The sequence below is a fragment of the Equus asinus genome, chromosome 12, assembly GCF_041296235.1.
Source record: "Equus asinus isolate D_3611 breed Donkey chromosome 12, EquAss-T2T_v2, whole genome shotgun sequence".
NCBI classification, from domain to species: Eukaryota; Metazoa; Chordata; class Mammalia; order Perissodactyla; family Equidae; genus Equus; species Equus asinus.
In genome coordinates this window covers 83,613,186-83,637,974 of record NC_091801.1, presented here as the reverse complement: position 1 = coordinate 83,637,974, position 24,789 = coordinate 83,613,186, and the positions used below count along the sequence as shown (strand labels likewise).

General features: G+C 63.3%; 1 protein-coding gene across 11 annotated transcripts in view; it reads left to right on the top strand.

The window, feature by feature from the left end:
* TSNARE1 (t-SNARE domain containing 1) overlaps positions 1-24,470 on the top strand; it is a 169,445-nt gene extending 144,975 nt beyond the window's left edge. For all 11 annotated transcript variants that reach the window (XM_070481740.1, XM_070481739.1, XM_070481738.1 and 8 more), the window contains 2 exons: positions 8,712-8,818; positions 24,332-24,470. In XM_070481740.1, the coding sequence (XP_070337841.1) occupies positions 8,712-8,807 (96 nt within the window). In that variant the 3' untranslated portion in view covers positions 8,808-8,818; positions 24,332-24,470. The remainder of the gene's footprint in view (positions 1-8,711; positions 8,819-24,331) is intronic.
* The last annotated feature ends 319 nt before the right edge of the window (positions 24,471-24,789 follow it).

Here is a 24,789-nt window from a genome sequence, read left to right as displayed (position 1 = left end):
AAGCAAAAACCAGACAGAAAGGAAGTCCCCCCAAACCCCCTCCAGACATGAGCACTGTGGCCACGCAGCAACCGTGATGTTCCCATGAGTCGACGGTCACGCACAGGCGTGTGCAGCCGTGTACACGGACGGGGGGCCCAGGGCACTGTCTGCAGGCCTTCTCAAGTGCCCCCGGGTGACCTCTCCTGCTATGGCTGCGCCCTGACTCCGTGGCCCACGCTGTGTGGACCTGGCACCTTCGGGTGTAGCCCTGGGTGTGACCGCTGCCGGAAGCCTGTTTGGAGCCTTCTGGCTATTGTCCTGCGCCCTTGGACCCCCGAGGGGCCAGTGGACCCTCCCCTGAGGATGTGCCAGAGAGCCTGGGCCCGGCTGCTTGCCCGGTTCAGCAGACTTTCTCCTCAGCCCGGCTGGCGGCAGTTGTCGCCAGGGGTGAAAAATCACAGGCGGGGTTTAGTTCCCCAGCAGGACCTCTGTCTGAGGCACTAACCCCAGCAGGGCGCCCAGCTTGGACAAGAGGCAGCCCCCCCCGCCCCCCGGCCCCTTAGCACTGCCAGGAGTGAGGACTGCATAGTGTGGGGTCCACCTCTGCCCCACCGGCCACACCGCCCAGGGTGGGGGTGCCAAGTGACCACACCCCACCCGCCAGTGGTCATGGTCCTGAAGGGGAGATCACACAAGCTCGCCTGTCCCAAACAAAGAGAGGGGATCCACCCATCCCCGAGGTGCCAGGCCCGGCCTCCAGGCTGGGACCTGAGCCAGGTGGAGAGGGGCTGGGGCAGTTCAGACAGCCCCCTGCGGCAGGGCCCTGGCACAGTGCGGAGGGGCACACAGGGCACCCAGGGGCCCTTGACTTCCTGGTGGAGCAGCTGCCAAGGCCGAGAGCTCTCGCCACCCCGGGCCCGTCGACCGGATGGGTGTCCAGAGTCCCTGTCCTCAGGGCACAGCATCCCTACATCAAGTCAGGATTCTGCAAATTCTCCAGCAGAACATGACCGTTTCAATAATGACAGCATTGGTAATCCACTTAGAAAACGTGGTATTTTTGATGCGAATACTTAAGAAACAATCCGTTCCACACCCATCCATCCAAATGGCTCCGATTTTGAATAATTCTTTTGAAATGGAGTCTAAATATATACAAATAGATGTTTCTGAACTGTCATGCATTCTGAGTACATTTGCATGGGAAGCGGCTTCTGAGCAATGGGGTGGGGCCGGGCGGCCTCTGAGGGGGGCGAGGGTGTGGGTGGGTCAGAGGGAAAAGAGGGGCCCAGCACCCCGGCTGAGACAGGACACAGGGGCCACGTGGCCCTGAGGAGTCCAGCACCCAGTGCCCCCCCTGCGCCCTCCTGGGAGCCCCAGGGTAAGTCACTGCCCCAAGGCTTGCTTCCAGCCAGTTCCAAGCTGGCGTCCGATGCCCAAATGCCCCTCGTCCCCCCTCTTTGCCCCTAACCCCTCCCTCCCTTCTCTCTCCTCCATGAGTCTCCCCCCTACTGGAGATGGGACTCCAGGGCCCCCCAAGCCCTTCTGGTTACTGTGACCCGAGACAGGTCCCGGGAGGGCCAGGGCTGGCCTGAGGTCACAGCACCCGAAAGAGGTGATGCTGGGACCCTCGCTCGGCCGCCTGCTCCAGCTGCCCCCAGAAGAGGCTCAGGATTCAGTGAGCTCCCACCCCCTTCGCCCATGGGCCCCGCCGGCCTGGGACACTCGCCGCCTGGCCCTGAGCTCGAGGCTGAGGGGATGATGTGGAGAGAAACGAGCTGCAGGGTCCAGGCGGGGCATCCACCTGCAGAGAAGCTGCGAGGGGTGCCATCACCCCCAATGTCACATGAGGAAACTGAGTCTCAGAGAGGGAAGTGACTGCCCTGGACGCTCAGAGTGGCAGACATGCAGTGAGGAGCCAGGAACACTGGTGCTGCCGGGGCCGTTCCCCTGGAGGGAGCAAGAAGACAGGGCGTGTGGGGCAGAGTGTGGGGAGGAGGGAGCTGCCAGGATGGGCGGTGGGCCCCCCTTGCCGTCCTCCAGGAGGGGGCTCTGGGCCCTGCCCTCGGGCTCGAGCTGACACCACCGCTTAGTGGCCACTCCCTGGGTGAGTCCTTCTCCTCAGTCCCTCGGCTGTGCTGGGGCGGGCGGGAGGGCGTGTGCAGCCTGGCCTGTGCGGCCGTAGTTGTCACCAGGTCACCGCCTGCCCCTGCCAGCCGTGGGCAGGACCTCTCGGTGGCTGAGGAGCCAGACCAACTGGCCAGGGGGCATTCCAGGCCTTTCTGGCCCCCAGCCCCTGGTGCTGGTCAGGCAACGGGGGAGCAGTGGGCGAAGCAGCGGGCTCGTCCCACCCTGGTGCTGCTCCAGCCTTCACACCCATGCTCCCACCAGGCGCATCCCGGGCTGAGGGTGTGCTCCGGGCCTGGGGACCGTTCCTCTGCAGCAGAACTCGGCCAACACCCCGGCAGCGCCCACCATCTCTGCGGCTGCCTCCCTCTGCGCAGCAGGCGGGTGGAGAGGGTGGGGCCCGGGGCTCCCAGGACCACCGCCTGCAAGGCACCCCTCCGTGCGTCCTGAGGGGAGCGTTGTCTGTGGTCTCTCTGAGGAAGGTGTGAGTTGTGGGAAGTTCCTGCTGTTATTGCATCAACTCTTCTTTGAGTTTCTTCCCGTTTGTTTGGTCTCCCGTCCTCTGGGAGGAAGGTGTGCTCCCCCGTCTGGGTCCCTCCATGGCTGCTTATATTTAAGGCTGGCGCGTAGATGCAGGTTGGAAGGCGTGTGCCCGTTGGGGCTTCGCTGAGTGTGAGGCCCCGTGAGCTTCACTGGAACTTGTTGTCCTCCCTGGGCCTGTTGCCTTTCAAGAAAGCTTTCCCGCCGCCTCCCTCTGGGCCTCGGACTGGGCGCAGTGAGCAGGGCGGGGCTGGGCAGGCCAAGTCTCACCACCCTGGCTGTTGACTCTCCCCAGCCCTTGCTCTGACCCTCAGCTTCAGCTCCCACCTGGGCCTGGAGTCCAGAGCCCGGGAGACCAGCCTGGGGAACAGCCCTGGCCCCCAGGGGAGTGGACGGCCTGCGGGTCTCAGCTCTTTTGGTCGACGCCCTCCTCCCGCCCTCCCTGCCTCCCAGGCCCTGTGAGGGGCTGTGTGGAGTGAGAGCCTTCCTTCTCAGTGCAGTGGCCGTGCCCCTCGGCAGACCCCGGCAGTTGCCCTTCTGCTCTGCTCAGCCAGGCCCACCCCACCAGCCTCCAGCCCCGCTGCCTCGCACTTGCTGTGTCCACCCTTTCCACTCATCTTAGTGGAAGGGGTGGAGGCGGAGGGCGGCACCTGTGCCCACTGAACTGACAGCCCAGTGTCCATCCGTCCTCGCCCTGGACATGGGGCCCATGGAGGCTTGAGGGCAGCATCCTCGGAGCCCTTCCCTGGGCCCCATGGTTGGGAAGGCTGATTCACACCTCTTGGTCATCTTTTCCCACTAAGCCCCACCAAGTTCAGGGCAGCCGGCGTGACATCACCGCCACCTTCAAGAGTCCTAGTGGGAAGGAGGCAAGGAGCTGAGCTGGGAGTGACAGCGGCAAGTTCTGTGCAGAGGGGGCTCTAATGCAGCCAGGGAGCATCTGGGAGGGCATCCTGGAGGCAGTGGTGCTGGACTGGGTTTTGGAGAGGGAGCAGGAGTTCTCTAAGTGGAGAGCTGCCAAAGGCAGAGGGAGGATCATATGGAAAGGCCCTGTGGGCTGGGACGTGCTGAGCGAGCCCCTTCACCAGCTGCGGGGAGCAAGGCTGACCAGGCTGGGGGGGGGTCCGCAGCCTCTGCAGAGTGGCAGGAGGCGAGCACCATCCTGGGAGGGTGGAGCCCTTCCACAGCCCGAGAGTTAGTTCAACGGTTCCTGCACCGAGGCCGCTTCTGACCCCGCACAGCTACACTAATTGGGCCCCAATCAAGAGTGTAATTCGGGTTAATTGGCTCCATGCTGGCCCCCGTCAGCCTCCTTCAACGTGGGGCTGTCACTGGAGAGCAATTCATCACAGCAGCTCTTTGGAGCCACTCATGGCGGACGGCCGGGGTACCGGGAGCACGGGGAGCGAGGCTGGGGGCAGGCAGGAGACCCCCTCCTGGGTGGGGAGGCTGAGGTGCCCTCAGCCAGCCTGGGCCGTCCCCATGGAGTCATCTCCCTGCTCATCCCTCCCGCCTCGTCCCTGGGCACCTCTGTCCCAACGCCACAGCTGAAGGGCTGTGGGTGTGTGACACTTTCTGGGCCTCAGGGTTTGCATCTCTGAAATGAGCATGTCCGGGCCCCTCGCAGAGCTGTCCTGAGGGCTGTGGTCAGTGTGTAGGGCACACACCATCCCCAGGAGGACTGAGGCGGGCAGCCACCAGGACAGTGCTGCTCTGTGTCTCAGGAGCCCCTGCATGTAGCACGGTCCCTGGGGGCCTTGTGACAGCCCTGTGGGAATGGGATCCAAGCAGAGGGCTGGGGACTCTGGGCTGTCCACCCAGCCTTGCTCTCAGAGAGTGACCTAGGGCCCCGTGCTGCCTGGACATACCCAGCATGGGGCCTCACCACCTCTGGAGGCGTCTGCAGGCCCGGACAGCCCCCTGCTCTGGTCCTGCATCATGAGGCCGTGGATGCGACAGCCGTGATCAGCCAGCGCCCCCACTGGTCTGCAGCCACTAGCCTTTGGGCCCTCGCTGTCTTGTGCCGGGCTCCCAGGAGAGCAGGCACAGGGCCTGCAGGTGTGCAGGGCAGCAAGGATGTTGGGGCGAGGTGGGTGGAGGTGGGACGAGCATCTCTGCTCTTGCGGGGGTTCCTGGGCCTAGGCTAGATGAGGCTTGAGGCTCCGCTGGACCCACGAGCTCTTCGTCAGGAGGCCCTGGGCACCGGGGGCGTCGCCACTCCCGAGGGTCAGTGGAGGAGAGGACCTGGGGCCTGGGTCTGTTAGTCACCTCAGGCTGGTGTCAGCCACACCACAGACGGGGCGGCTGGGACGGCCGACATCTCTTCTCTCACGGTGCTGGAGGCCGGAAGTCCGAGACCAAGGTCGGCAGGGTCGGCTCCTCCTGAGCCGAGAGGGAGAATCTGCTCCAGGCCTCTCTCCTCAGTTTATAGACGGCCGTCCCCACGTTCACACGGCCTTCTCCCAAATTTCCCCGTCTTGTAAGGACGCCAGTCAGACGGGAGGAGGGTCACCCTAAGACCTCAGTTACCTGGAGCACCTTGGAAAGGCCCCGTCTCCAAGTAAGCTCCTGTTCTCAGGTCCTGGGGGTTAAGACTCCAACATATCTTTTTTGAGGGACACAATTCAACCTATAAGACGGGATCTCCCGGGTCAGCATTACGGTGTCCCCCACACTCTCTCCCTCTGACCACTGGGACAGGGCAGTGCCCGCCTTGTAGGGTCAGGAGAGCTTCATGTGGATGAGGGCGCTTCCCCGGCACGGAGGGGGGGGCCCTTGGGGGGCTATTCTGAGGCTCTGACCATCCAGCATCCCCTTCCTGGGTCCTGGGCCCTCCTGCCTTTAGAAGTGTCTTGAACTCCGTGACAATGAGCTGTGCCAGCTCCCAGCACATGGCATGGCCTTTCCAGGCCCCTCTCCCTGGTCAGATGCAGTGATATTTATAGGGAAACTCACCCCACCTCCTTAAGGAAGTCTCCTCCATACTTTGCCAGAAGGTCACGGATGTGGTCAATACATTTTCACCAGGGAGATGGAAAGGTCAGCACATCTGTCTACGCTGTGTCCAGGGGTGGCTGCCTGCTCCCCGGGGCTCAGGCAAGGGGCTCCCCTCTCACTGGGGGCTCCTGGTGGGGCGAGCGTCATCTCTGCTGCTGGGGGCTGAACTAGGATGAGGTCTGCAGGTCCCCGACTGTGCAGCCCCCAGCAGGAGCCGGTCCTCTGCACACAGCTCCCTCCCTGGGGGGGAGGCTGCAGGTGCTGGGGGCTGGAGAGAGGTGGCTGGGGGTGGGGCTCTGCCTCGTGCCAGGGGGGAGCCCAGGGCTGGAGCTGCAGAGCCCTCATCAAAGGGCTGCCTCGGCCTCCACCATCTGTCTCAGCCAGCATCCGGTGGCCCCTGGGCCCTGCCTGTCATCACCCCGACTGCTTCTTCCCCTTGAAGTCGGCGGAGAGGGGACTGGAAGGGGCTGGCGGAGGCTGGTGTGGAAGCCACTTACCTAGCTTTTATCTCCCGGTGATCTCTCCTGCTTCTCTTGGGATCTTTCTCCACTCTAACCCCATCCCTTCAGCTGCTCCTGTGGCTCCCAGCTTCACCGTTCCCCCTCCCCTCCTCTGTTCAGCCTGGGGGTGGGGGGATGGAGGGTGGACGTGGAGGGACCAGGGAGGGCCAGGCCTGAGTTCGGATCACAACCGAGCAGGTGCTCGGCCGCCGTCCAGCACGAGGCCAACTTCAGGAACGAGGATGGTTGGTCCGGGTCAGGCTGGGCAGGCGTGGGCACAACTCTGGCAGATGATGGGCACGAGGCCAGTGCAGGGTCCTGTCGGCTGGGCTCTGCCTGGGCTGCACCGATGGGAGAGCACAGACGGTGCGTCGGGGCTGGGTTTGCACCAGTCTTCCTTTAGGGATCCGGCGTGTGAGGAGGGCTGAGTCCACCTCAGGGCGCGGGGAGCTCTGTTTCATCAGCATCAGTGAGGGCTGAGAGGTTGAGAGCAGCCTCTGCCGTGGAGTTTGAGTCCTACAGTTCAGGAGCTGGTGGCTTCGGGCAGGTCACGTCCCCTCTCTGAGCCCTCATCTGCAGACCGGGGTGTCCACATGGCCCGCCTCTCGGTGCTGGGGTGAGGGCAATGTGAGTGAATGGGGCAGAGACCCCTGGCCCCAGCCCGCAGCACGGGGACGGTGGGCGCTGTCCCGGGTCCTGAAGCTCTCGGGGGCCCCTTTCTCGTGGTCTGACCCTGAACCCTCCGCCTGCCAGGAGGGCTGTGGGCTGCTGGCTGCCCTCCCACTCCAGCCGTGAGCTCCTTGATGGCTGCATCTGATTCGCTCTGGGCCTTTCGGCCCCTCCCTGCCCCCCTCCCACACGCAGCTCGAATGTCTGGACAACAGTGTGACTCATGACAACAGCTGGGGGGGGGGCAGGGAGACCTGAACCTGAGATCTGCCCCCCATGATCGTGGAGCCCTGGGCAGGTCACTTAACCACTCTGAGCCCAGTGTCCTGGCCTAGAACACAGGTAGCAATACCTGCTCCCAGGGCTTCCAATGGTGGTTGATCTTCAGACTGGTGTATGGGTCCCTCCCAAAGTGCAGTGACACTGAGGCAGCTGAAATGGGGCTGGTCATGCATCCAAAACCCAGCAGGTCTGAGACACCAGCCTAGAGCAGGACCTGGATCCTCACCCCAAAGCTCATTGTGGACACCACCCCCAAAACCTAAGTTCAGTCCCACCTACTGCAGGAAGCCCTCCTTGACTACTCCCCATCCCCACCCACCTCTTCCCTTCCACGACTGAGTTGCTGTGCTCCACTTCCAACCTCCAATCCATAGCCACCTTGAGAAAGTGGATGGATGGAAGGATGGATGGATGGGTGGGGGTGTGTGTGGATAGGGGCGTGGGGGGATGGATGGGTGGGTGGGACAAAGGATGGATGAATGAATGACCAGCCCCAACATCCACCTAATGACCCAGATGGGTAACCTGGGGACTCGTCCTTGACCTCCCTACTCCACTTCCCTCGCATATCTGGTCATGACCAGGTTCTGGGGATCCCCTGCTGGTGCGCCTCTGTCCCGTCTGACCCTCCCTGTTCTGCCCCAGGCCCTGCCCATCCATGGCCCTGTCTTCCTCCTGACCGTGTCCCTCTTTCTTCTCCCTTTCTGACCCGTCCTCCCCTTCATTTCCCCAGCAGCCTCTTCACTAACACTCTTGAACATGTCACTCCCCTGCTCAGAGTTCCTCACCGTCTTCCGTCTGTCTCAGGGGTGCTGCCCAGACCCCTCCACCCTCTTCTGGCCTGGCCACCCGTCTCCCTTCCCTGCCCTACACCCCGGTGGCCACTTGGTGACTTACCAGGTTATTTTAAGCTCCTGTTTTTACCCCGAGTTCTCGCCTGGTCCCTTGCCTACCTCTTTCTGGCCTGCTGGCGAGTCCTCGACACCCCCAGGCCTGGATGAGGCACCCCTTTTGTTATGAAGCCTTCCGACCTCCCATGAGTTTCCCAGCTCAGATCGGTGTGTCTTCTCCTCCATGACGCCTTTGATGGTGGGACCCAGAACTTGTTGAGTTAGTAACGGCCACAATGACACACAGGAGTGAGAAGAAGACCATCTGGTGAGGGCTACGTGTCTGGTATTTCCCAGACCTTAGGCTGCATACTTTCCATGCATCATCTTAATCAAGGCTTTCCAATGTCCCCCTGGTGTCCATGGCATTTCCTCTGCTTATAGAAGAATCCTAGGCCCCAAGAATGGATGTAGCTGAGATGCCCCAGCCTGAGGGGGCTACTGGGAGTCACACCCGGGCCTGGCTGCCTCTGCAGCTCCGCCACCTCAATGGCTCTCCTGCCTCCTTCCAGTGGGCCTGGGTCCGGGGCCAGCCTAGAGCAGTTCTTGAATGAACACAGGTGCTGGCTCAGGGCAGAGGCCCTGGCGAGGGACAGGTTCTGCCTGGGCCCTGCCCCAGGATGGGCCCAGCCCCTTGCATGCCACAGCCCAAAGCAGGCATGAGCCAATCCTCCCAGGATGGGAGGCTAGGGGGCCAGGACAACAGCCTCTGTCTCTCTCCCAGCTGCAGAGACGCAAGATCAAGTGCTACTTCCTGTCGGCAGGAGTCACCGTCCTGCTGGTCATCATTCTCATCATCGCCACCTCTATCCGAAAGTGAGGCCACCTGTGGTAAGTGCCCCACCTGCCCCCACGCCATCCACCCACTCGTCTGTCCAGCCATCCATCCTCCATCCATCCACTTGTCAGTCCATCCATGCTCCTTCCCCGCATCCATCCATCCATCTATCCATCCATCCTCTTCTGTGTCAGGCACAGGCCAGGCCCTGGTGACCCAGCCATGAACATGGCTGATGGAGACCCTCTTTTCCTGGAACTCCCAGCTGTAGAGGCAGGTGAACCTGAAGCTCCCTTTGTGTAAGCATTCACTTCTGGAAAGTCATGCCTGGAAATTCCCCTGGGGCAGTCAGTGAGCAGAACACACTGGATTGTGTAGTGGGCATGTGCTGGGAGCCCAGGGGAAGGGAGACAGGACCCTAGGGGACGGTTAGTCAGGGAGCCTCACTGGCTCCTGGAGATAAGGAAGAATGGGAGCTGAGACACGTCTGGGACTGGGGGGTTTGGGTGTTCCCAGGGCACGGGGCTCTGGGCAGGGGCTGGAGTGGGCCAGCCGCTTGGGACAGAATGTGTGAAGGGCCTTGACTGACAGTGGAGAGCCACCACAGAGTGTTAAGCAGGTGTCTAGTTACCTATTGCTGTGTAACAACTTAGCGTAAAACTTGGGGGCTGAAAACAGCAATAAGCGTTTATTATCTCACGGTTTCTGTGGGTCAGGAATTCAGAAGTGGCTGGACGGGCGGTTCTGCTCAGGCTCCCTCCGGAGGTGCAGTCAGATGTCGGCCAGGCTGCAGCATTGGACGACCCAGCTGGGGCAGGAAGAGCCAGGTCTAATCTTGCTCCTCCCGTGTGGGGCCAGAGCGGGAGACCCCTCGAGGCTGGCAGACCACACTCAGTCATTTCTGCAATATCCCATGCTAACTCGGGCCAACTCCGCTCACTGTGAGAGGCCACCCCACTGTGCAGGACCTAGGAGGGAGACCACTATGGCTCTTTCAGGAGCTGGCTTCTGCACCCAGGTGCCCTGGAAGTTAGAAGGCTCCCTCTGGCTTCAAGGAGAGGGTGGATGGTGCAGAGGGATGGGGAGGCCAGGGCTGCTGTGTCCCTGGGCAGAGATGGAGATGAGGCCAGAACCACGGCAGTGGCAGGAGAGCATGGTCAGGGGTCAGATGCCTCAGGGCGCTGCTGGGTTCCTGGATTCCAGATGTCTCCCTGGAAGTGCCCACTTTCACGGCAAGAGCCGCCCCAATAGGCTGAGATGCAAAGTGAGGGTGGGGAGCCCTGGCTGCCATGCCGTCCCGAGCCCTGTCCTTGGCGGCTGCCACTGACTGGATGACACTGTCCCCGAGGCTGGGACGCCACCAGGAGAACAAGGAGCCAGGATGGGGGTGGAGTTTGGGGAAAATGGACTCACATTTATTGTCAGCCTACTGTGTGCACTGCACGTGTATTGTCTAGACTGGTCCCCCCGCCTCCCGCGATGGGCAGGGCCCCCCGGCCCAGATTCAGAAGGGCTCCGACTTCCCTGAGGGCACACAGCATGAACCAGATGCTACGTGTCCCCTACCCCGTCTCCTAGTCAGCCCGTCCCTCCCTCTGCAGCAGGATGTCCCAAGGTCACCTTGAGCAGGACACTTGCAGACCCCAAGTGGCCTGGCTTCACTGGGGTCGGCTCAGGTTCTGCTGCTAACGTCTTGGACCTGGAGTTTGGAGCTTCTCCAGTGGGGACTGTGGGCAGGGCTGTGGTGAGCCTGCTTTCCGGGAGAGCTGCAGCACGGGACTGACCGTTATCCTGCCAGGCTCTCGGGGAGCTTCTGCCTGGGGGAGCCGGTGCTTCCTGCCCCAGCCCAGGCGTCCCCAGCTGAGGCTCCAGAGCAGGGAGCCTGTCCCCTGGCCCCTCCTGCTAGGGCTCCGAAGCTGGTGCTCTTTAGCGTGGGGAGTGAGCTGAGCAGAGAGGGCAGCCAGAGGGGGCTCTGGGTGTGGGGGCCTGGGCGGAACCCTGTCCCTGAGGGTGCCTCCAGGACCTCCCTCCCCACTCTGAGTCCTCTAAACAGATGGTTTCCCGGGAGAATCCACATGGGAACAAGCCACTGGAGCAGGTGTGAGCAGGACCAGGTGCTGGGCCGAGGCGGCAGGCATGGCTGGAGCGTGGAGCCGGCAGCCCCAAGAGGCCTCCGCCTCCAGGCTCAGCGCCGGCCTGAGTGGGGTGTGCAGACTCAGGAGCGCACACCCACCTCCTAGCCTCGCTGATGCGCCATGGAGCCAAGCCTAAAACCAGCTGTTGTGATAACGACAGTGACCGTGGCAATGGCAACCCCTGCACCGGGCTGACTTGTGTCCCCCAAAATGACGTGTCCAGGTCCTAGCCCCAGCACCTCAGAATGGAGCCTGATTTGGAAACAGGGTCTTTGAAGGTGTGGTGAGTTATGGTGGAGTCGTGCTGGAGTCGGGGGGTCCCCATCCAATGGCTGGTGTCCTTGCAAGAAGAGGAGGGACACAGAGACATGGGGAGAAGGCCATGTGCAGACGGAGGCAGAGACAGGAGGGATGCGGCTGCAAGCCAAGGAATGCCGGGAGCTCCAGAGCTGTGGGAAGATGCATTTGTGTTGTTTTAAGCTCCCGATGGGTGGTCCTTTGTGCCGGCAGCCCCAGGACACTGACACAGCTCCATTGCTGTGACGCCTGAAGCTGGTACACACGTTACGTGGGCCATCCTCACCACAGCCTGTGGGAAGGACGTCAGTAGCGTGGCTGCCCCGTTCTTCAGAGGAGGAGGCCGAGGCCCAGGGAGGCTCGGGGCTGGCTGAGGTCACGCAGGGCCTGGTGGTGACCCAGCCAGGTGCCCTCACCTGCTGAAGTCGGAATAAAGGGTGGAAGAGGCTGTCAGGGGCAGGCTGGGCACCCAGGGAGCCTCTTGCTGACTTGATGCTGTGGCCCATGTCTGCATGGGGAGCGTCCGGCGGGGCCCAGGGAGAGTGTGGGATGGGCCTGGAGAGGGCTGTTTGGGCCCAGCAGACCGGATTCCTGGTGGTCTGGATGAGGGTGACCGGCCCTCCCCTCACTCTGGGAACTGGGGTAGGAATAGCTCCCGCACAGCCCAGCTGGGCAGGGGTGTCCTGGGTCCTCCAGCCGGCTTCCCTCCTCCCTCCCCTTCCCCACAGCTATTAGGGGTCATCAAGGCCACCCAGCCCCTCCCCCTTCCCTGCTCGGCCTCACCCTCCACTGCACAGCCAGGTTGGAGCCCACCCCAGGGCCAGGCAGCCTGCACCCCCGAGCCCTTCCCCGTGCCAGAGGAAACCTGAGGATGGGGCCTCGAGCCAGTGGCCCCACAGCCAGCTCCTGCAGACACAGCAGGACAACTGGGCCCCTCCAGTGAGGCCCCTGGCTGCAGCTGCCTGGCCAAAAGCAGTGGCCCCTGTCCCCTCTGGTGTGGCTGAGACCAAGGCCAGGTGGCCAGCCAGTGGCCACTTATGTGACCTTTGGGCCCAGAGAAGGCAAGAGAGGCCTCTGGCTTCTAGTTGCTCACAGACCAATAGTGGGGAGAAAGTGGGGCTGGGGACAGCTCAGACGCCTGCAGGACAAGCCAGGAGGTGCTGCTCCCACCCAGGCCATGCGGGGGGTCTGTGAGTGTGGGTGTCATGGGCGCTGTGGCTGGTGGAGCCCTGAGCCCACGTAGGGACACGTCATCTGGTGTGTTAGCCAAGCTGGGAGAGACACCCCAGCCCCAGCACCCCTGGACGCTGTCTGTGACCAGCCGGGCACAGTTGCCGGGGTCTGACTGTGGGACCTGGGGCTCACCCCCTCTGGGATCAGTTTCCCGCAAGAGATGGGCTGAGGCATCTGCAATCCTCCCCTTGCTGCTGAGTTGCTCTGAGGACAGAGGCGGATGATGGCTAAATATAAACAGCGCTGTGAGGAAGGGAAGGCGCTATGCAAATGCAGGGGGTTATTATTTCTGTGGAGAAAGATGTCTCCGAGGGAGGAGCTCAGGCTCCCTGACTTGGAAAAAGCCCATGACACCAACAGCTGGGCACACGTGCCCGTTTCCGTGTGACAGTGAGGCCGTGTCATGTGGGGAGCTCTGAGGGGGCCATGCAGCCCCCATGCCACCCTGGCCATCTGGGTTCTCATGGCTGTGACCCCGCATGGGCTCAGCTCTTCCATGTTTACCAAGAGCTTGCAAGTCCCCTCCTGTCTGGTCCTCACGGGGGCCTGAGGAGAATCGGGATAAGTGCACACTCAGCTGGAGAAGCTGCTGCCACCAAGTGACCCCAAAGAGGGCAAGTCCCTTGAACTCCAGAGTGGGGAAGGACTGCGCCCAGCCAGCCTCACTCCCCTGCGAGTCCCTGGACTCGGTGTACAGCCAACATGAAGGCTAACATGGGACCAGGGTCAGGGCTCAGCTTGTGACCAGGACCAGGGCTCAGCTAGTGACCAGGACCGGGGCTCAGAGTGTGAGCAGGGTCAGGGCTCAGAGTGTGAGCAGGGTCAGGGCTCAGAGTGTGAGCAGGGTCAGGGCTCAGTGTGTGACCAGGGTCAGGGCTCAGCCAGTGACTAGGACCGGGGCTCAGAGTGTGAGCAGGGTCAGGGCTCAGCGTGTGCCCAGGAATAGGGCTCAGAGTGTGCCCAGGGTCAGGGCTCAGAGTGTGAGCAGGGTCAGGGCTCAGAGTGTGACCAGGGTCAGGGCTCAGTGTGTGACCAGGGTCAGGGTTCAGAGTGTGACCAGGGTCAGGGCTCAGTGTGTGAGCAGGGTCAGGGCTCAGAGTGTGAGCAGGGTCAGGGCTCAGAGTGTGACCAGGGTCAGGGCTCAGTGTGTGAGCAGGATCAATGCTCAGAGTGTGACTAGGGTCAGGGTTCAGAGTGTGACCAAAGTCAGGGCTCCAGGTGTGACCAATGTCTAGACTGAGTCCCTGGTCAGGGTTGGACATCCTCAGCTCTGGCAGGCCTCTGGGACAACACAGTAGGACAGTAGGACAGACCAGGAAACCTTTCTGTGTTAAGCCCCTCTTTCTCTCTGGTGGCCTGGCCTCGACCCTGCTCTGTCTCCACGGGCCCAGCCTCTCCCCCATTCTCTTTCCTGGGGCCCAGCCTCGCCCCTGCTCTCTCTCCTGGGGCCTGGCCTTGCCCCTGCTCTCTCTCCTGTGGCTCCCCGTTTCCCACTCAGGAAAGTGCTGCCATTTCCAGAGCCCCTCCTGGCGAGGTTGCATGTTGAGGAGGCCGTATCCAGGGGTGCACGGTCGGCTGCAGCGGGCCAGGGACTTGTCTCCAGCGCCAGGAAGAGGGAGTGACGGTGGTTGTGAGCCGGCACTGTGCCCGCAGCACCGTGTATCTGGAGGACGGAGCTCAGGCTGGGCCTGCTGTGGTTCTTTGGCAGTGCAGGGGCGGAGCGGCCGGGCTGCGGGAGACGCTGGGTCCCTGTGCCCGGGGTGCGGCTGGCCGCGGTAGCACGGATGCCCAGGTCTCAGCCGCGGCTCTCACGGGGAAGGGGCTGGCGAAGCTTGTGGAAGGAGGGGAGTCCCTGGGATCTGGAGGGACCCCCCCCCGTCCTCCTGGGCGCCCACACTCCAGCCCTGCGCCCGCGGACCTCTTTCCACATTGAACTGTGGTCGCCGTGGATGCGTCCATGAGCCCCGTGGGCCGTGAGCTCTCGGGTCCCCAGGCCCGGGGCAGGACGCAGAAAGTGAGGGTGCACGAGTGGAGGGGCCCGGGAAGGGGTGCCTGCGCAGCCTGCCTCCCTGCGGAGTCCAGGGCGGGGCTCCGATAAACAGAATTACAGCATCTGGGCCACAGCCGATGAAGTATTTTTCATGAACATAAAAAATTTAAGGGGCTAAATGGAGGCTCCTTCAAATCGTGTTTTTAATGTTTTCTGAAAGCCGTGAAATATCGACCTCAAAGCCGTTGATTTCCATTTGGGAAGCGTGCGGTGGGCATCTCCACGTCCGCGCTTCTGTGCCACACGTGCACTCGGGTGTCTTCACGTGCGTATCTGCTTGTGCACATGTGCGTGTGTGCACGTGTACGAGGTCTGGATGCACAGACCCCCTCTAACGGCCTGCTCGCCCTCCCAGGGGCTGCGGTGTCTGTAATCTGAATGAGGGCTGAGCGTGTCGTCCTGGACGGGCAGGAGACGGCTGTGGTCCACGTGTCCTGCGTTCCCAGAGCCCTCCCCCTGGCCTTGAAGGAGGAGCTGGCATGTCCCCATTTTTCAGCTGGGACACCTGACAGGCAGAGAGGTGAAAGGACTTCCTCAGAAGTGGGCCTCATGGAGACCATCCTTCTGGAGTTGGGACCGTTGGGGAAACCGCTGCCCGGAGGGTGAAGTGGCCGCCTGAGGTCACGCCAATAGGGCTGCCAGGGCTGGTTTATAAGCAGGTCTGTGTGACCCAGAGGGGGACAGTGCAGAGCTGGCCCGAGTGGGGCAGCGGGGCCGGTCCTCAGGCGTGGTCTTGGTGGTGACACCTTCCATCTCAGAAGTTTGGGAGATGAGTTATACGATGGCTCTCTGCTGAGCCAGTCAGAGGCCTGGGGACTTGTCCCTGGTCTCTGGGACCCTGGGCAGCCCTGCCCTCCTCGCACTGGCCCATGTGTGTGCTGCGGGGCCAGCCCAGCCCTGGGGGGCCAGGAGGCTCCAGAGGCGTCCTGTGGCTTGGGAGGGGTTTATACCTGGAACCACCGCCCCACCCCCACCAGGGCCAGGCGGCCTCCCAGAGCTCCGGGTCAGCAGGGCAGGCGGGACAGACAGGCGGACAAGGCGGCAGGCAGAGCTGAGGAGCAGAAGGACCTTGGGCTCCAGCAGGGCCCGGATCTGGGCCTCGGTGTCCTCATCTGTAAAATGGATGCATATAAGTGCTACCTTTCAGAGTCCCTGAGCGTTAGCGACGAAGGCCTGCGGGCGCCTGGCCCAGAGGAGGCCTGACCTCACTGACTGCGGCTCTTCATTGTCACTGTCCTCACTGTCACAATCGTGCACCCCCTCTGTTTATGGAGACGAGACACGGCTGGCCATTTTTCTCCTGTTCCCACATGGCCCTCCAGCCAGCAGGGCCTCGCCTTGTCCTCCCCGTCACCTAGGGCAGGGCACACGGGCACAACTCAGAGAAGCCCAGAGGGCGGTGACGCGTCTGTCTGACTCAGTAAAGCCCCAGCCCCTCCCGGGGGGCCGCAGGTGGAGCTCAGACCCGGTGCCGCCCTGAGCAGCTCACAGCCCCGAGGAGACGCAGGTTCTTGAGGTGCTGAACTGCCAGGGGGAGAGCAGGAGCCAGGAGAGGGCAGTTCTGCCAGGAGGGCTTCCTGGAGGAGGCGGCCCCTGAGAGCTGAGTATTGAAAGGCTGGTCTGGGCTCCTCTGTCAGACAAGGAGGAGGGCCCTCCAGGCCCAGGGCATGGCCCAGGCAGAGGCCCCGTGGGTGCAGCACCGAGCCAAGAGCCGGGCCGTGATGGACTGTGCAGGACGCATCCTGGAGAGGGGCCCAAAGGCTTCCTGGGGGCTCTTGTCAGGAGCAGCCTTCCCTCCTTGTGGGCCTGCAGGAGCCCTAACAGGGACTGACGCAGGCCCCTTCCCTTTGAGTGCGCTGGCCCAGCCCCTGGCACTCCCCCCACAGCTGGGCAGGTGGTCATGGGAGGAGGGCCAGGCCCAGCCAGCCTGTGGGAATGGCGTTCCGCGGGGAAAACGGTGGAAAAGATAAAAAGCAAAACAGGCTGGTGCCCGCACAGGAAGTGGCCTGTGTGTGTGAGGAGCGCCGGAGGAGCTGGTGGGCGTGACGGGGGCTCCAGCCCACACAGCAAGGGTGGGAGGGAGGGTGCTGAGTCCTCCTGGTCCCAGCCTGGGCTCTGCGGCCGGAACAGGGGCCCTGGGGTCACAGGCTGGGACTCTGTCCTCTGCAGCTGGGGTCAGCTGACCTGGGCGCCCCCCGCTTTGCGGCTCTCTGCCTGTGGTGTTGGATGGGCCGTGCATGGAGCCCCATGTCCTCCTGGGTGGGCCTGAGAGTCCACGACCTTGTTGGGGCGTTTGTCAGGCCCAAGTGAGGCCCTGGTGCCCTTGGTGTACACAGTTGGTACACAATAAACATGCGTTTCCTCCTTCCTCACCCCGTCTTGGCCTTCGTCCCGCTCCTCTGCACACTGACCCTGCTCCATCTCCCGGGAACTGTCCCCAGACTGGTCACGGACTGCCCCCACCACACACCCTGAAACAGGGATTCGAGTTGCCTGCTGACCCAGCCAGCCAGGCCCAGACGACACCCCCAGACCTGGACCTCCAGGCCTTTGTCCTTATCACGAGGAGGGACATGTGAGGCCTGAGGGCCCACCCCGTCCCAGCTCCTGGAGAGGTGGCCTTGGCACGTCTGTGTCCCTGGGGCAGCCCGGGCCTCGCTGTCCATCTCACTGCCTCGCTCCACCCCCAGCTGGCAGGGGCCTTGGATTTGGTGCTCTGGGTCCTGGCGCTGGGCCAGCACGTGTCCCGTGGGCCACACTGTCCCTGCAGTGACCACAGTCACACCGCAGCCTCTGGGCTGTACCAGGGTGCTGGGCCCTCAGAGACCGGAGGACGGGAGCCGGGGGCTTGAGGCCCCACCTGACGGATGTCGGCTGAGGCTCCGAGGCGGTGAGAAGGGCAGAGCCGGCCAACCTCGGCCTCAGGGCAGGGCTCAGGGTCAGCTGCCCAGCCGTCCAGTCCTGTGTCTGTGTGTCCCCCACTCACCAGGCGGCAGGAGGTGTTATCTTGGCCCCAAGGCCTTTGATCTTCCCCAGGAAACGGACGGCAGAAGAGCAGTGAGGGAGGAGCTTGGGGCTTTCCCAGGGGGTGTGAGCCCCCAGTAGCACAGCATGGATACCTCGTCCGAGGGCAACGTGCAGAGGAAGGACGTCGCTGTGTGTTGGGATGGCCCTGGGTTTGAGCTCCTGCCCTGCCGTTTCCCCTGGGTGGACAAGTCACCTAACTTCATGGAGCTCTGGTGTTGGCTCTGGCAGCTGGGACGGTCATCCCCCAGCGCAGGGCTATGAGGACAGTGGGCGGACTGCAGGGGCCTGGGCAGAGCCCACGCAGGGGCGAGGGGGGACACCCAGCCACGTGCCCCCGCCTGCTTCTCCAGGCTGCAGACCCCATAGAGATGCAGAAGGAGATGGAGTTCTGCCTTCAGGGACTCCCCTTAGAAGCGGGGTCTTGGCCCCCCTGAAGGGAGGATGCTGGGAAGGGGCGTTCTAAGCCTGTCCTGACGGAGAACAGAGGCGGTCGCTGCAGAAAGAGAGACATAGTGGCTGGGAGGGACCCCTGGGGCAAAGTCTGCCAGACAAGCAGGTTGAGAATGGAGGGGCACTTGGCAAGAGCGACCCCCCCCATCTCCCTACTCAAAGAAAGCAGTTTTGCTTCTGGGTGCTTCTCAGTAATTGCAATAATAAATTGAATAATTAGGCTAAATCCACAGAAGAGAATTAAATATTAATTTCTAATAAGCATTCAGAGAATGTCACCAGCGAGCAAGGACCAGCAGAATGTGTGTGCACCTGGCACTCCCCTGCCCAGCCCCGGGACTCTCCCTTCCAGGGCAGGACTGATGCACACTGAGCCTCTGGCCAGGAGGGCGATGGTCGGCGTGCCAGCCCTGGGGTACGTTGGCGGAGACAGGGCACACGAGGCTGATGAAAGGAGGAGGGTGCCCACAGGGTCTGGGCGTGGATCCTCATCGAGGGAAGGTGGCCAGTGCCTTTTCACGGAGTGGTGAGTGGATGAGAAAGTGACACATCTGTGGGACATGGACAGTGCCTGAGCGCCAGTGAGCCAACCCAGGCTCTATGTGTTGCCTGGGCCCCAACAAGGCCTGGTGAGCTCACAGGCTGGTCGGGCCCTGGTCAATCAAAAGGCAGTGCTCCAGGGTGAACACTGAGTATGACCCGGTCATGCTCTGAGCCCTGACCCTGGTCACACACGAGTCCTGGTCCTGGTCACACTCTGAGCCCTGATCCTGGCCACATGCTGAGCTATGATCCTGGTCAGACGGTAAGCCCTGACCCTGGTCACACGCTGACTACTTCGGCCTAATTCCTTCCCCACCTCCACTTCTCTCCCTACTGACCTCCTCTTCCCTCTGAGCCTCTGAGGGCAGGCCACACCTGGGGCCAGCCGAGTCCCAGCTCCCCTTACAGGCTGGGTCCCCACTGCCTGGAGCTGTTCAAGGGACAAATGAGAAAGTCCAGGTGGATCCCCTAGTGCGGGCAGGCGCCTGGTACATGTCTCATCCCTGTTTTCCGCTGTAATCACTGGACTCAGGGGCACTTATCGGGCCTGCTCAGGCCGAGCCCTGGCCTGCGGTGGGGCTGGGGCCTCGGGGATGAGCCAGGCCTTGCTGGCCTCCAGGAGGACACGTGCGGCCGGTGCTGTGAGGGTGGGCCTGCCCTGTGCGCTGCACGCCTGTGGGTTCCGTGCCCCAGCAAACACTGTGCCATAGAGCGTTAGTGCCTGTTTACAGAGCAGGTGCCTGGTGCCCAGAGGGGCTGTGGGGGCCGGGGCCACACGGCCGGGGAGCGTGGGCGAGTCAGGGCTGGGGCTGGGATCCCAGCCTGCTGCTTCCCCTGTGCTGGGAATATACAGGTTTTCCTTTCCTTGCAGATGTTCAGCGCCTCCCTGCTCCCACCCTCCTGAATGTCTGAGGCCGAGATGAGGGGCCTCCTCCTATCCTGGCCTCAGCTGTAGGACTGGAGCACAGGTGTGACGGCTGGGCCAGGAGTACCCTGCACAGGGTAGCTTTTGGGGGTGGGGGACACTCAGCTACCATGCCCAGGGGAAGAAGAGGAGGAGGGGCAGCCTGGGGGATAGTGCCAGCCCCTACCTTGCAGAGCAACCCGAGGCAAGCCCCCAAACCTCTCTGAGCCCCAGCTAGCTCAGGGCAGGGCGGGGGGTCTGGGCCAGATGACCCTCGGGCCCAATCCACTTGTCCGTTCATTTGTTCATTCATTCCACAGTCATGGGGATTGAGCCCTCCTAGGGCCAGAGGCTCGCCTGGGTACCAGGAAGAGTGGCCTCCCACTTACCAGGCCACCCGCTGCTGGGGAGGTGTGTGTGATCGCTCGCTGGCCAGGGCTGGGGAGAGGTCCGAGGGCCTGCAGGTCAGGGAGGGCCTTGGGGGGGTGGGGTGCTGGGCGGGGGGCTGCAGTGTGCAGAGGGCAGGGAAGGGGGCGAGCTGGGCTCAGGGCACGTGGGCAGAGGGGGAGGGAGGGTGCCTTCCTGCCACCACTCCCAGCAGTAGCCGGAAACCACATGGTTCCCAGAGGATTTGGAAGAGAGAAAGAGGACTGGACCTGCCCTGTGCCACCCACCGTCCTGGCCTTGGTCAGCCATCAGGGAGGACACACCTATGCTCCCCTGACTAGGGGGAAGTGAGGCTCAGAGCCTGGGCGTCTGGCTCCAGGGGTTTCAGGGTCCCCCATCATCGTGTATCGACTGTTTAGTTGTCTGTGGCTGGCGGCCTGTTTCCTCCTCCTTCGGCCCCCGAATCTGGTTGCCCGCCATTCCTGATGTCCCTGCCCGGCCCCGGGCCCTCGGCCACTGCTCCAGCTCCTGGGTGGTCCTTGAACTCTCAGCACCATGGACAGTAGCACAGCTGGTCAGTGGCACAGCTGGTCAGTGGTGCACCGGAGCCCTCCCTGGGCTGGGCCCCCGCAAGCAGGAACCACCCAGGCTGACCCTGTTACTCGCTGCCATTCTCTGAGCGGTTTCTTTGTGAGTGCTCATTGACCGCCTCCCTGCCATCTTCACCACCTGGCGTCTGCGGTGTCAGCCAGCGTGTGGCGTGTGGATGCTCATGCATATTTGTCCCCTGAGAGGAGAAGCAGCATCACCAGAAGGGTGGGTGCAAACATGGCCCATTTTAAAGCTGTGGGAGTGGTCAGAGGGTTAGTGCCCAGCCCAAGGATATGCAGCTGAAAATGGCTGCGTCAGGATTCGAACCCAGGCCACCTGACTCTGCTCCTCTGCTGACCCCTCCCCTCGGCGAGAGGGATGGGACGCGGGGAGGGAGGGAGGCAGAGCCCCATTGCCCTCAGCAGGGCCGTGCACTCTGGCCGAGGCTCTGTCCCAGGAGTGCAGGAGCCAGAGTGTGGACACAGGACTAGGAGGGTTTGTGCCAGAGGTGGCTACGGGAGGAGGTGGCCCTGTGTGAGGGTCCTCTGAAAGGTGATGGGCAACATGGGGCAGACACCAAAATGGGGTCTGGAGGCAGACCACGGGGGAGGGGCGGCCGTGGGGGCCCCAGCAAAGGCCAGAGGCATGCAGAGGCCGCTGACCGGCGGGAGGGGTGGGCATGGGCCAGGCTGAGCAGGACTGTGTAAAGCCGGGATGGACTGACACCCTCCTGCCCCATGGCCCTGGGAGACTGTCTCCAGGACACTGTGGTCCTGCTGATGTGTGGTTCCTAGAGGCCCATCTGGGACCCTCAGTTCAGGTGGCCCCCAGTGCCTGAAGCTCAGCCTTTCAGGAAGAGTGGGGGCCTCACCTTCTCCACCCCAGTCCCTTCCATATTCTGCCAGCATCTGCCCATCTGTTTGGATGCAAAAGTCTCCCCAGCAGCATCCACTGAAGTGCCATATGGCTGAGGCTCAGCCCGCAGAGGAGGGAGCCGCAGGCTGGGCGCCTGGGGGTTGAAGGGCATGCTGGCACGGTACTGGAGGGGCTGCTTCTGCCCCAAGCCCTGAGGATGAAGGGGCCGGGTCAGGAGGAACCCGGGGCCTGGGGGAGCTGGGGAGGGGGTGGGTCCTCCCCATTTCCCCTCCCCTGAGACAGCCACTCAGCTGCAGGTGCCCTCCATCCACAGAGGCAGGCAGAGGGCGAGGTGGTCCTGCACAGGACCCCAGGGCAGCCGGGGTCTTCACCACCCCATGTCCCAGCCGGTGCCTTGTGCCTGGGGAAGGGCCGAGTCGCACAGAGCCAACAGGGTCGGGGAGGCTGCCAGCTGAAAGCTGCCCCGTTTTACCAACGAGGAGACCGAGCTCTGGAGGGCGTGGCTCTGCCTGACCCCCAGCAGCTTTGGGGCCCCCTGTGTGGCCCTGGGGAGGCTGGGGCACAAGAATGGCAGATGGAGCAGTCAGTGGAGGGGCACCAGGTGGGGCCAGGAGCCGCCGGAGTAACCTGAGCGGGGACAGGGAGGGGTTCTCGGGGGTGGGGGGGCAGGGGAGGTGCAGCCTTGGAAGGCACCCCAGTGGGTGAGTGGTGGTCACTTTACAGGCATGTGTTTGGGGGGCTCAGGAGCGAGCCCCAGCCTCCCTCCCGAGGACCACTGTTCCCCTGGAGCACGCCTGCCCTTCTCCTCCCTGGGACCCGTGTCCCCCAGGTGTGTTGGGGGAAGAGTCCCCCAGCAGGTGAGAGAGTGGATGGAGGAGACGCCCCGGGAAGGGTCGGCATCCTCCCTGCGGCCTCATTTGCTGCCAGGCACTAGGGCCCTGGCCGGGGCAGAGGGGCTGGTGGGGAGGCCAGGGGAGTGAGTCTACAGGCTGCAGCCACCTCCACCTGCCCGGGTTGTGCCAGGTGGAGGTCCTGCTTCCTCGGGTCTCTGCAGGGGGCTGGCCAGTGACCACCACGGAGGGGCCATGGCCACCGCCCTCATGGCAGCCCCAGGGCGCATCAGCCCTTCACTGCAGCATCTGTGGACCCCTGCCAGCATCTGTGGGCGCCCCCCACCTTCATCCTGCAGCTGCTCCCTGGGCTGGGGAGCATCGGGGAAGCGGGGACACATGGTCCCCGATGCTGGGCCAGGGTGAGGCTGGGGTGATTTCCACAGGGTGCCTGGGGACCCTCATTAGAGGGAATTCTGAGGAAAAGCATTGTAGGCAGAGGGAGCAGCATGCCAATACCGTGAGGTGGGGATGAGACCAGCAGAGCCACAGCAGAGGCCCAGCGCCGGTTAGAGTGGGCAGGGGGCCGGAGGGCCTGGCTGTGATGGGGAGAGACCCTGCCCTGACCAGGTCTGCTGTTGGAGAGTGATGTGGGGGGCTGAGGAGACAGGGCCCAGGGGCAGGAAGGGGCTGTGCCAAGTCGGGGGGCCGCGAGGGGACTCTGGATGTGCTGAGAGTGGAGAGCGCTGGACTCGTGCCTGGACTCGGGTGAGGGACAGGGGGTCCAGGGTGACCCTGCAGCTCAGATGGGGAGATCAGATCTGCTTTGACTCATCTGTCTGTGCCTGGAGGCCCCGTCCAGCCCAGCACCAGGCCACTTGGGGAAGGGGCCACTGGGAAGGGGCCGGGAGCCTGAGTCACACTCAGCTGCTGCCAGTGTCCCCATCTTTCCTCCCAGGGCCTCTGTGTGGTCAGTCAGGCTGTCTGGAGTCCCGAAGTCTCTAGACGCTGGCCTTGTGTCCCAGCCCTGAGAGGCCTGCCCGGAGGTGGGGCTGACATGTTATGGGAGAATCCTGGAAAGGCCGCGCAGAGCCCGAGGGCTGAGCAGGACGGCGGGACCCAGGCGGGCAGCGGGCCTTTGTCCGCGTGGCTGTGCAGAAACCCACCTGCCTTTCATGCAGCCCACCCTCTGGGCAGCCTCCAGCATCACAGCTCAGCATCCTGAGTTCCTGCAGAGGGCCAGGCAACCTCCGGCCCCTCCCACCACGCCTGGCTGTCTCCAGGTGTCATCGGCAGGGACGGCCCGATTCCCAGGAGCTGGGTGTTGTCACCGAGTCCTTTGGGGTCTCCTCTCTCCTGCGAGAAGTCCCATCTGGCCTCATGACCCCGGGGACTCGGCAACCCTGTCTCCAGCTCCCTCTGCCTGTGGCGAGGCAGGGGGCATGACGTCCTCAGTCGGCTTTTATAGGGACCTTCAGTTTTTCTTTTGAAAGGACATTTATTGTTTGTGCAAAAGTGAGACACGCTCACTGTAAACAAATGTGGACAACGTGGAGAAGTACAGAGAGGAAAGCACAGCCACCTCGCCTGCTGCCACACAGCTACGGTGTGCTGCAGGGCGCCCCGGCCCCGGGCAGTCCCGGTGATTCCAAGGGGCCCATGTGATGAGGGGCTGCAGAGGCGCCCACAGGAGGGGCCTTCCGCTGAGCCCCCAGGTCTGCACAGTGTTCACCGGCAGCAAAGGACTGGGCAGGGGGCTGAGGGGTCAGCGAGGAGCCAAGGACATCTCCCAGGCGTGTGGCTCTGAGGGCAGGTGGAAGCCGTGACCACACTAAGAGTAGGACGAGTGGGCCAGGATGGCTGGGCAGGGATGGAGCACAGGGCAGGCGCGGATGTTTAGGGCGGGACGGTAGTGAGGCCTGGCAGAGCCTGCCCAGGGCCAGGAGAGTCCCCGCTGGCACCTGAGACCACGGCAGGGCTGTTTTCTTCTCCGTGAAATGGAGACTGGTCATCCGGGCCCCCTCCCCGGGGCAGGTGCATAGTTGGCAAGTGGAAAGGGCGGCGAGGACAGTCTTGCTGCCTATGACTCCATGACCGGCCCAGCCCCAGCGAGCAGGGAGGCGAGGCCCCCGCCCTGACAGCCCTGCCTTCCTGGAGCACTGGCCTCCTCCTCGGTCCTCGCCCTCGCTGCACGGAGCCTCTGCCTTCTCAGCTGGGAGCTGAAGGGTCCTCTTGTTTTGCAGGTCGTGCTGTCACGTGGCCTGCGTGGACCCTGGGGAGCTTCGCACCTGCCTGCCTCCCAGCTGTGTGCCGACCCCGCCGCCTCTGCACAGCCCCTGGCTGAGCCTGCCCCAATAAACCGCCACTGCTTGGCCAGCCCCGTGCCTGTCTGTCTCCATCTGTGGGCGGGGTGGGGGGGGGTACCTTTTGGCTCTGGGGCTGTGCTGCGGGGAGGGGAGGTGGCAGGGGTGTGTGAGCATGAGTGTGATTACGTGTGTGTGCACGCGAGAGTGCACACCTGTGTGAGTGTGTGTGTTGGGTGAGGTGGCCACGTGGGTGTGAAGCCAATGGAGGTGGCCCAGGGTGCCTCCCCTCTCCACCTGAGGGGCTGGCCCAGGAGAAGCCATGCCCTCCCCACGGGGCTGTGGCCTGGGTGGAGGCGGGGCCTGTGCCTTCCTCCCTGAGGGCCCAGCACAGCCCT